General features: G+C 42.6%; 1 protein-coding gene across 5 annotated transcripts in view; it reads right to left on the bottom strand.

Annotated features, from left to right (window-relative positions):
• USP25 (ubiquitin specific peptidase 25) overlaps nucleotides 1-12126 on the bottom strand; it is a 100947-nt gene extending 88821 nt beyond the window's left edge. For all 5 annotated transcript variants that reach the window (XM_067299721.1, XM_067299712.1, XM_067299704.1 and 2 more), the window contains exon 1: nucleotides 12016-12126. In XM_067299721.1, the coding sequence (XP_067155822.1) occupies nucleotides 12016-12060 (45 nt within the window). In that variant the 5' untranslated portion in view covers nucleotides 12061-12126. The remainder of the gene's footprint in view (nucleotides 1-12015) is intronic.
• Nucleotides 12127-12638: the final 512 nt, after the last annotated feature.

Below are 12638 nucleotides of genomic sequence, written 5' to 3' on the forward strand. Positions count from 1 at the left end.
AACAGACAAATATTAAATTAATACAGCAACAGAACACCTGCACTGATACAATGCTCTTGATGTACTAAAATGGTCAAAACTGCACACCACACTACTATACACACCAAGACCTATTTCTGCATGTACCGAAATGGCATGCTGTTCTCTATTCCATGGTATTGACATCCAAAAAGATCACTTTTATTGCAACTGTTAACAACATAAAGATTAAAGATTCCTCTCACTTCAAAACAACTCCACTGTGTGCCTTAGATAAGCAATACCAGGACGCATTTCACAAACTAAACTTTTCATAGCAAATTCACAATAGTACCGCATGAAAATCCCAAATAAAAAACTTAATTGCACTTTTTAAGACAGGTATTTATGACGAAGAGTCTGTGGTGAGTAGTGGGGAAACATCTGGGCAAAGCGATTTCACTCAGCTGCCTGATTTGACTAGAGGAAAGAAAAAAAAAATTAACAGAAAGCCTTTCATTAAAGGCTTTCCCATTTAGTCTGATTAAAAGAAATTACTACCCTGATTTCCTACAGGATGCGATGCCAGTGCAGGAACGTACCGGCACGCGCCAGCCCTTCTGTCTGTCAGGAGCAGCAGGTGGAGGAGCTGGGGGCCAACTCCAGGTGGCTCGGACCAAGTCCAGCAGCCCCCCAACACGCTTGGCAGCGCCCCCGGGGGCCACAGGGTCCGGCCTGTCCCACAGCTGGAGGGTGGTGCACAGCTGGCTGGCAGCCCACCACCCACTTTACTGGCCAAAATACACGAGGAAAAAGACACACGGAGCTGGGGAAGGAGTGAAACCAGGAACCTGGGGCACTGCAATAAGGGATCCCAGAGGTGAGCTCATACTGCAGCCTTAAGTCATTTCCTCCTCCCCCCCCCCCGAAACTTTTCAACTGAATTACATTACAAAAATCTGTCAGAAGAAAGAAGTCAAGTACCATTATTTGCAGCATTCAATTGAATGATTTAATAGTTTATTTTGCCCCTTATTAATCATTTAAGAAGAAAATCCTGTGCAGAGACAGAAACTTTTAACTTGGGGGGCGGGGGGGGTGTTTAAAAAAAGGGGGGGGGAACAACACCAAAACATTCTGCGGTAGAACAAGACTACAGACAATATTAAGTTACCTAAAAACTGGGGCAGTATTTAACAGGCTGCCTGCAAGGCTGTAGTTTTCTGACAACAGTTCCAATTTCTCTAGCAAGAAAGTCATTTCTAAGTCAAACACCAGGAAGCCCCTGGCACATGTTATGTCCCTGCAGAAAGGCTCCTGCAACACTACAGACTATCAGCCTGTGAAGGTCAGTGAGTAGCTTTCTTTTTTGTTAGGGAATAATCTTAACAGATGCAGATTTAAAATGAACTTCAAACACAATGGAGACATTTTAAAAGATGTGTTGAGATTTCTACTTAGGATTGGCATTTAATTTCACTACTTCACAATTCAAAAAAAATGAGTTTAACAGTACTCCTCACAGAGGACAACTGAAATGTTCTAGGTCATTCTCCTTCAAGGAGGAAGGGAAAATAAAAAAAAAAAAAGAAAGAGGAAAAAAAAAACTTAAGTCTTGGGTTTTTTTAACTGAACTTTGAATTATCATGTATTGAAACATGGAATACATCAACTCCCACACAGAAAAAGCTGAACATGTTATATTCTAGTTTATTAGAATATGGTTTCATGAACCTTGTGACAACTTTGGTTTATAACTGCTATTTGTTATAATTTAGCCATGTCAGTCTCTCATGTCTCAGTGGTGTCATGGCGGTATCACAAATAGTGACTTACTGCTGTCCTTCATCACCACTCACTTAACTGAAACTTCATAGGCTGACTGGAGTAAAAGGGGTATGGAAGACCCCTCTGAAGAGATCTCATTTTTGAAAAATAGCTTGAAACATATAAAATTACATGCTGTGTTTGTTGCCTTCCTAGCAGCAACATTATGTCCACACGTTCTCCACCAAACAACAGAGATACCACACTCCAACAGCAAAATTTTCAACCCCCTCGGAAAGGCCAGTCTCCAGCATCTTTGCTAGGGACACAGGGCAGCAGCAAAATCCTTCCCCGGTTTGAAGTAGTGCAGCAGAGCCGACACACTGCATGCGCACCCCCTATAGTAACTGGCACAATAACCAGACTTCACATCTTTTCGTGGGGCTGCTTCTAGGTAACATGCCAAGTTAACAAGACCTGCAACTTGTGACAACCCAGGGGATCTGTCCATCTTCTAAATCTGCCCAGCAGTAACTCCAGAGGTTATCAAGCGGGTAAACAGATGGGTACCCAAAGCAGCAGCCCAATCCACTTCAGCTGAGGGGATAAGCATGATTCAGCCAGGGCTGTCACATGAGATGCTCCATAGCTTTCAGAATAGAGTCCTGTAAAACACATGCAAGACTGGAGGGAACTGTTAAAACTTGCCTGTAAGATGCTAGTTATTTTTGAATTTCCAAACAGGTAAAGGGATACAGACAAAAAGAGCAAGATTTAATTCTAGTATCCCATTTAAAAAAAAAAGAGAGGAGAGAGAGACAGACAGAGAGACAGACAGAGAGAAAGCTATAAACTTAGGTGCCCTAATCAAACAAGCTTGCAGATAACTATCATCGAATAAGGAGAATGACAGAATGTAAGAAAAGAAACTGGTAGTGGGAAAGTCTCTAAACAAAGGCTGCACATTTACAAAACCAAAAAGAGCATGGCCTTCAAACAGGTGAGAAATTACAGAAGAGAAAAAAGCAGAATTTGCAGAAAAGCAAAACAAACTAGAAAGTAGATTCTACCAAGCAGGGAAAAGCAACTCTGTACAAGCAGTTCAAAAGCTTTTTTTCCCAAGACAAAAATTTACAAATTTACAAGCTTTCCCTCATATATTTTTCCCATGATCCTGTACAGAAAAAAGAAAAAATAAGATTTGCAAAATAAAAAAAAATGCTTTCTCAGTCACAATGTAAGAGTTCTGGAAAATGATGAACTATACGGCATTCAGTCCTCTAACCAGGCCATTTATACCTATGCACTTTTAGGACCTTAAGTTTTATTTTAAAAAGTGACATCACAGCACTTTCAAGAGATACAGCTGTGTTTCCAGGAGAAATTTCTTTTTCAAAGCAGCTGACTTTCAGATGAATAGAGTGAAACTATGAACATGAAAGGAAAGAAGTAGAAGCCTGTTCTCAGTATCTCCTCTTCTTCTGAGGACAACGAAGAATGCCACGTGCCCATGTACACCCATGCTTTTCCAGCTATTCACCTTAAAGCATTCTCAAAGCATACCCCTGAATGTAAATGACTACTACACTCAGCCTCCAGGTAGCTTTCTTCTTTTTACTGGCTTACCACAGCAAACACACAGCTAAATTCAACTTCTCCAAAATGAACTCATGCAAACAATTTTATTGAAATTCAGAAAGAGTGATTTTCGGCTTGAGGATAGGAATGGAAATTTTTATCTCCGGTATGTCACTTTTCTTGAAGTCATACAGCTGTGAAAAGAACAGCTATCACAGAAACCATGTGCAAAGTCAAGTCTAGCATTTACTATTCACCAAAAGTAATAGCTGGCATTATATATAGCTACACAATTCACAATCCAAAACTTTCCCATCTCAGATCCTAATGACAAGTGAACACTCTGTGTAAATTAAAGGGAGCCCTCTGGATTACAGGGTACAACGCAAGAGAAATTGCAACACAGCAATTGGTAGGAAGGAGCCACAGAGTTATACGATGCTATTACATCACACGTATTAATTTCCATAAACTGTGCCTATATCGAGGCAAGACATAAGGGTCAATTAAATTTAAATAGCTATGGATCAGGCCTTTAAAACAGTACTGCCCCTCTGAAAACCTTGCAGTAAACACATTATTCTGCCTAATGGGCTTACTGTAAAACTAAAAAATACGCTTTCACCTGATGGTTAAAAAAAGCCTTAGTCAAGGACATTATAAGCACAATTTGCATTTGCTTAAAACCTAACCTTGATAAACTTGACTGTTGCCAATTTGTTAACAGAAACATTTTGAAAGAAACATTGTGCAGGGTATAGTTTTTTCAGCAAGAATCTACCAGTTAAAGTAATTTAGAGACCTACTATAAACAAAAGCATTAAGTCAAAGCTGTGCATCTCAGAATAAAAACTACTATTAGAATTTGCCTGTGGATATTTATGTTGCCTTAAAAAATGCTTACATACATAAATTGATATGAAGCATTGTTTCCAAAAATTAACCTAATTGCACTCCAGCCTTCAAATTATTCCACATGGCATGTCCTTTGGACTCCATCTCTAACATCTTTACTTATGAGAGCTATGTTAAAACTGCATAAATGCAGTGATGCCATCTCTTGCAACCATGCTGTTTTTGTTAAAGTCCCATCAAAGTCCCATCAAAGAAACACCAGAGTTCAGAAGCACGTTGAAAGTCATGAGCATGAGGCTTTTTTCTGAATTTTAACTGTTATGGCAAAGAAAAGCACAAATAGGTAACTGCTGATACTCCCAAAAGAATACAAACAACAAAAACCTAACAACAACAACAAAGCATCTTGTTAAATCTCAAGACTCCAAGTCTAAATGGATTAAAAAAAAAAAAATTACTACTCATGATTTTTTAAATGCTTGGAATTGATGATGTTACTAAAGCAAGCCCATGATCATATAGGCAAGAACTCACAATGCCTCTCATAAGACATTGTGATAATTTGATAGCTGTCTAAGACATTTTGTGCCAACCTGTCCTTTCAACTATCTTAAGATCTAACTCTTCCCTCATAGCACTTGACAGGAATTTTACTATTGACTTAAAGCGTTGCTTAACGTCTTGTTCCTATCAAAGCCTAGCCCCACAGCTATCAGCAGAAGACAGTAAACACACCTCAATCACTCCAGACAAGCACATCAGCCCAGAATATCAAGGCAGGGAGGTGTGACCAGGTGCAGCAGAGATATAGGTTGACATTCCCTTAACTACCCTGTTTTTTAAAACTGATTAAACTTGCAGCAGCAAAGTGGCATTGGCAGGATTGCTCAAAAAGCAGTTGCATCAAGATTTCCCGTTTTTAGCCTGTGGAGCCCTTAGTTAATCCATTCCCAAGGTTTCGTCTCCCAAAGAAATCTAGTGACAGAGATATCTAAAGCCAGCAATGCAATGAGAGCATGGAAATTTTACCACCATAAGAATGTAACATTTTGGATGGGGACTGTGTCCTGCCACGGCATACACTAAGGCTGCTCATTGTTCTACCTACAAGGTTTGGCTAAGGAGCATCAGTGCAATATGGCATATGACAATGTTTATATTTAGCACGGCATTAATTTCGGGTACCATTAAAAAAAGCCTGAGATATGCTTTTAAGAATATGAAATATTATGAAATATTGCCTTAATATGGCAACAATGCAAGTGTTCACAAACAATATCAGCTGATACCATTTGTCAGCCTGATGCAGGAAACAGGAACATGTATTTCCTTTTACTCAGCATAAAGCCTGTGCTTGCCCCATTATCCTGTTCAGCAGCAAGGCATGCCCCCACTATCCTGTTCAGCAGTAAAGCCACGACATCATCTTTACTTCAGCCTCACAGCTTTAAATCACTTGGGCTCCATATTTTCACTTTTTACAAAAAGGTCTATGAAGGTCAAAATAAAAGGTTGGGAGCCTACCGGAACAGTTTCAGTGTCACTCTTAGTTTACATACAACCAAACATTGTGATTTATAGTGCTAGCTTTTCACTAATAATTGTACTTCACCACTTATTAACCAGAGCTTTGCATGTATTATAAATCTTCAAATTCCAAATGGTGAAACAAATGACCACCCTATCTCTTGCGCACTTAGCTCTCTGGCAAAAGGTCTACACAAGTTATATTAGTTTCACTGAACTTCGTTAAGCCAACTTTCACTCCATGCAAGCACTTGATACTCTTGGCAGATATGGACTATTTTTATAGCACCCAAACTGAGAAAGTGTAATCATCAACTAACAGAAGCAGTATTTATTTTCTAACTGGAAGAAGACTGAAATCTATCCTGAATTCATAAAATCATTTTGAAATATGTTGTCACAACAGCATATTCCAATATTCTGGCTTGTTATTTGCATTATGATGCTACTGTACTAACCCTAAGCATGAAGTCAAGAACAGCCCCTGGTGAGAAACTGAATGCTCTCAAATTACAGGCAACCAATTGCTGACTAACAACCGTCACACTATTAACTTAGTTATTAATTTTCAGTGGTGAGGTTTAACAAATCCATTTAAAAATGCACACATATATCTTCTATTTTGATTCAACACCATCTTCACTATCATTTACGTAACTGCACTAGTTAGCACAGGAGAACTAGAAAGTGAAACTGCTCGGGACACTTTCGTTTCTCAGAAAAGAGAAGTTGCTCTCACACATATTGCTTTCCTACCTAATGAAACTGTCTCTTACCAGTCCAGGCAAAACACACATCCCTCAACTTTAAGAGCTCTGTTTTGTAGAGAGCTTTAAAGGAATTTTCCCTATGTGAAGATACTATTCTTAAGCTTTTTGTTTACTTCTTTCTGCTAAGGAATATCAGGAATGTCACGTTTGGCTCTTGGCTTTCGCCAGAGGACTGACTGGGAATTGCAAATCAATATCCTCACTCAAGAAAGTAAATAGCAAGAATAATAAAGGAATCATGGAAGCATCCACTCCGGGTGCCTGGATAATTCCCCCATCACTGACACTGCCAACAATAGTTGTAACAGTGACTTTGGAGCACCTCAAACAATTCCCGGCATAAAAGAAGTGGGAAAGCTTAGATAGCTCACAGCTGTACAAAGATCTCAGCCTAGCCTGAAAAGGCAGCCTCTAATTCAGTTAGGACATAACAACTCAACAACTGCACCAGTCCCCAGAATCCAGGATCTTAACATGAAACTCTGCCCCTCGATCCAACCACTCAAATAACTCGAGTTATGATGCCAGAGTCTCACAAACCTTTAATTGAATGGATAGACTGTTGAAACTTAGGCATGTCCTTCAATCAGGGATAAAAGAAAATTTAGCCAAAAACAGAATGGAAATTAAGAAAAATCTTTCCTTCTTTGCTCATTATCAGAGTAAGAACGTAATAAGCAAACTCATTTCATTACATTCAGGAAAACCAACCAGTTTGACAAGATTAAAGAGATGTTACTTCCTGCCTTAACATACCTTTTTAGATATAAGAGTGCAAGAAAAGCAACTGTTCAATTATCCTCCCACTTACCTTTACAAAACACTTTTGAAATTGTGAAGTATTTTGCTATTTAGAGACACAAGTAATTTGCTTTTTGATCTTTTTATAGAAGCTGGTATTTTTGTAATCTTGTTTAGCTCTGTTCCTAATAGCTGTAGATACATGGCTATCCTAAACATGTTTTTCACAAAGTAGTGAAGATATTTTAAAATAATGTTAAAGAACGTTAAGGAAAAAAAAAATGTGTAAATCTTACACTTTAATATTCTGAAGCAGGTATTTTTTATTTCAAGGTGTGATCCAGAAGACATTTAAAGACACTACTTGAGACAAATACTAGCGATTATACTACAGTTGTAAACTCCTGCTACGACAATCCAAGTTATTGCTAGATTTTTGTGAAGGGTTTTCTAGAATGCAACAGGTTTTAAACTACTATTAACGGTTTCAGAAAGGTGCAAATTCATAGCATGTTATGCTAATTAAATTTTTAAAAATTCCTAGTTTCATAAGGATTGAAGAACAAAATAACCCTCCCCTCCTGCCAAATGCCATCAGAACAGTCACAAAAATCAGAAGGTATTCAATATACTAGTCTGACAAGAGATTTCAAAATTACTTTCTATCATTGGTCTTTGCCCCTTGTTCTACCTTTCAAAACATACAAAGGGGAGTCTATGTAGAAGGTGTAACTGTTTATAATATGATCTTTTTAAAAAAAATACATTAAAAGATACAAGAGCAGAATATATAACAAGATATCTAGGAGTGGCTCAGTAGCACTCCAAACAACCCTTGCAAATTACTTAGTGGTTGGTACACTTCTGGTAAATCAGTCCGGCTTGTCTCACTTTTCTGGCCAGAAGGGGTCATAAAACTTCCTTTACTAGCCATAGCAGGTAGAGCTCCCCAAATCCAAGCCCATCACATGACCAGCACACCTGCCACACAAACGCGGGCGTCCCATTTGTGTGAGGAGACATGTAACACATCTGCACTGCAAGATCCTGTGTGCGTTTATCAGATGTACGAGGACACCTGCTTGCTGGTCACATGAAGGAACAGTTCTCACTGTGCGACGACAGCAGGAGCCTGGAACCTCCTGGGTTTTCAGTGTGTACCAAATCCTACGGAGATATGCTCCAAGATCACCTCCCATCATTGAGAACTGCATAAATACCGCTATTTCAATTGCTGGAGACATATGAATGCATCACTTCTCCACATGAACGACAACTGTAATATTAAGAAGCTAGTGACTATTACTTTCAGGAAAGAGCAGCAGCCAATACCATTTTACTAACTAAATGTCTCAAATACATGGGATGAGCAAAGAAGAAATACACACAATAGCTAGTAGAGCTTTCTCTTTACTGTCCCTAACAAGGGCAAATGGGAGGAAGTTAAATTGTGTCAGTCCCTGGTTAATGCCACGCGCTATTTCAAGTGGTGAATATCCTTAACCAAAGGCTTGTGCTTCTTTAAAAAAGAGCTGAGCTTGCCACACCTAGCTTTATTCTACTATTCCTGTGATTACTCTGTTAACATACTGCTGAATCACAGGTCTGAAATAACAGTGGGTGTGGGAAACCAAAGGATTGATAAAACAGGCTTTAAACCCATGCATTGACCAACATCCAGTCTTTCTCCAAACACAAAAGCACTTGATAATACACCTTGTTCAGAGGCTAGCTAAATAGCACCCTTTAAAATCTAATTTCTCGAATCTGTTGCTCCAAGATGATCACCACAATCAGCAATAGTTACATGAGTTGGAACCAAAACACTGCTGAAACACATATGACCTCTCTACATCCTTTTTTTTTAGTCACTAGAAAATTACTATTTTCCCCCCTTTGCTGTACCCATGGTCTAAGGGATATTGACCTAGAGAAGAGTGCAAGGCTCTCCACAGTAAGACTGACAGTCTTTAACTGTGTTTCTCTGACAGAAAAATTTACAGATGCATTCACCAACTTTAACAGACCCACGGCAGCAATTCAGGACTGCATGGAATAGAGGGAATCAAGCAACACAAGTTCTTCGACTTTCAACAACAAGAAGCCTCACAGAAACACTCTACCAAACAGAAATACAGACAGAAGAAAATCAGGTGAAACCAGACACTACCTATAAAGATTGCAGGCCCATTCACCTCTATTCAAATACTTTAGTCTTAATATGAACCTTACAGATAACCCACAAACACCTAACAGTGTTACAGAATCACAGGAAATGCATTGAGAAGAAAAAGATTAACATGATTAGTTATTTGCTTAAGGAGATAAACTACAAGTTTTATCTTGGAGTCAAAATGACCAGTAACTTGAAAGAAAGGCTGACTTTTGAACTGATCCAGATTCTTTAACTATGCAATAAACTAAAGGTAGCTTCAGTGGGAAATGGGCTATTTGTAGTTAGAGCATTTATTAATAAAAAACTGTATCTCCAAGTACTGTTGAAGCTTGACACATACTTCCTGTATGACAGTAAGAAAACATCTGATGAACAATGTTGGGAACCACAGTTGTGAATAAGGTATGCTGCTGACTCAGACATCTCTTGGAAATCCAATATATTTCTGTTTGCATGTGGTTTCTTCACACTAACACAAAACAATCATGACAAACTGAGGTCTCCAGAACAAACTCTCCTTATTTACAGAGTATGGGACTCTCTCCTTTTGAGGGAAAAAAAGAGGTAGTGGTATGGTAATCTTTCCCACTTTCAGCCAAGCATCAGTCCAAAGTAATTTCATAATTTTTCTTCTTAAATGAAAAAAAGCTAAATAATGTGTTAGAAGTCTGTCATCCAATTAGCTATTCATTACTCTCACTGAGCAATGAGACACTCACTGCAGTCAAATAATTTTTCCAAAATATTCTCGAGATTGTTTCCCCCCCCCAGCATGTATGTAAGTAGAAAGGAGATTACAATGAGTTTCAGATGAATCATCTGATTATTGCATTAATAGAAATAAGAAAAATCTCTGCTGTGAAAAGAGCTTGTTATTTTACACAGTTTCTGCAGATATTCAGACAACTAATCATCATCCAGGGAGAGATTTCACTTAAAAATTCTTGCTAATTTAAACTTTCTATTCCAGTATGGATTACTAGCTGATGTACGAGAATCAATTCCTAACCACCCTTCAAGCTTATTCTTGATTTGAAATTAAAGTAATCCTGAACTACTGAGCTGCTAGCAGTTTTACTGAAAACTGTAACATTCCTTTTTCAGCATTACTGTCAGAGCTGTTTGTTTGCATTTTCTGTCAAGTGTTTATCAGGTATTATATAACAGAATATCCAATACAACAATTAAGGGATATTTAAGTAAACCACCAATAACAGGTTTTTTACAAAACTTACTACTCGGAAAAGATGTCAGCTATACAGCTGCAGCAAATGAAGTTCTTAAACACAGAAGACATTTAACACTGAAGCGGGCAGCAGAAGGCTGCTACACTAGTCAGTTAGCACACCTCAGTTTAAACCCGTATCGACTAAGGAACGAAGAGACAAATTTAGTCCATTCAGCCTTTACCTTCCTACTGAAGCTGCCAAAATACACGCTAGCTACTTCTAACTGTGATAGCAGTCTTGGGAGATACATGCCTCTCCCTCCACGAGGGCTTCTTTAATGTTAAGTTGTACCACTTCAACCAATTATACTTTAATCATCACATTGCCACTGTCCACTTTTATGATCGGAGCCATTAGACTTCCACAGTGACTATGCCGAAGTAAATAAACCTTTAACCTCTTACAAAAGTCTCATGTGTCATACAAAAATCGGGGGAAGGAGGCAGTCACACCTCCAATGAGCATACTTGCATTAACAAGCAACAGTTACCTCGAAAATAACAATCATAAAAAACTGTCATGTAATTTTAGGCTTCTTTTTCTCATATCAATTCACTTCGACCAAAAAACAGCTACCGAAGGCATCCATTTTTGACAAAGAGATATTTTCCAGCAATTCCCGGTCCACGCTAAAAGATTCCTAAATGCCGCTGTTCACTTAACCCCGTTCCATAACGCATATTAAGACGAGTCCCTAAATACAACCCCCCCTTTAAAAAAAAAAAACAAAAACTTCAGCAAGACAGCGTCACACTTCGCCGTGTGTCATACGCTCAAAATAGCTTTCACCTTTAGCACTGACTGCTATCAGCACAGCATTTGTACGTTCAGCGCATGCAGCATCTTTCGTCCCATGCCCAGTTGCACACGGGGCTCGGGTACGAGCCGGCGGCCCTCATTCGCGTAGTTTTTTTTTTTTTTTTTTTTTTGGGGGGGGGGGGTCGCTGCTTGGGCGAGGAGCCCCCAAGGGCCGCTCGCCGCGGCCGCTCACGGACGAGCCCCGGCGGGCCCGGCCCAAGCCGCGCAGCCTCCGGGGGCTCCCGCAGCCGGGGCGAGGTCCCGCAAGAGCGACACGAAGTTACGCGGGCAGGAGCCAGCCCCGCCGCCCCGCCACCCCCCTGCCCTCCCCTCCCCTCCCCTCCCGGCGCCGCCGGTACCAGCACGCCGCAAGGGCGGAGGCCGCGGCACCGCCAGGCCCGTCCCGGCCGCGGGCAGGGGCCCGGGGGGGGAGGCGCCTCCGCCGCGGGCCCGGGGGGAGGCGGGAGGCCGCGGACCCGCACCCGGCGCGGGCCGGCCGGCGGGGAGCCGCCCCCACGGCAAGGCCAGCGGCAGGGCCGCGGAGCGGAGGGCCGCGGCGCGGGCGAGCGGCGCCCGGCAGCGCAGCGGGACGGGCCGCGCCGCGCTCAGCTCTCACCTTGGCGGCGCCGCTGGGCTGCAGCACGTTCTGCTCCACTGTCATGGCCCCGCGCGGCTCCCGGCTGCGCCCCGGGCTCGGCGGGCGGCGGCGGCGGCGCCGTGCGGCAGCGGCTGGGCCGGGCCCGGGCTGGGCGAGCGGAGCAGGAGGCGGAGGAGGAGGGGCGGGAGGGGGAGCCCGAGTTACCGCCAGGCGGGCGGGCCGCCGAGGCGGGCGGCCGCCGTGGGGCAGCGCCGAGTCGCTCAGCCCCGCCGTCACTCCCAGCGCCGCCACCCCGCGCACCTGCCCCCGCGGCGCGGCCGCCTCCGCCCGCTGCCGCCGCCCCCGCCGGGTCCTACCTAACCGGCTGGCAGGGGTGGCAGCCGCCCGCCTTCCCCCGGGCAGGGCGCCGCAGCCCGGCCTCCCCCTCCCTTTCCCTTCCCTTCCCTCCGCGGCCGCCGCCGGCCTTATTTACAGCGGCCGCCTCCATCTTGGCGGTGGCGGCGCCCGGCCGGGGACCGCGGTGGCGGGCTGGCCCCGGCCGAGCATGGCCTGGAGGGGCGGCCCCGGCCCCGCTAACGGAGCCGGGGGTTAAAAGGCTTCTCCTGCAGGGCGTTTGAGTGCTTAGGGCCGGCCCGGCAGGG

This window comes from Apteryx mantelli, chromosome 1 (assembly GCF_036417845.1).
Source record: "Apteryx mantelli isolate bAptMan1 chromosome 1, bAptMan1.hap1, whole genome shotgun sequence".
NCBI lineage: Eukaryota > Metazoa > Chordata > Aves > Apterygiformes > Apterygidae > Apteryx > Apteryx mantelli.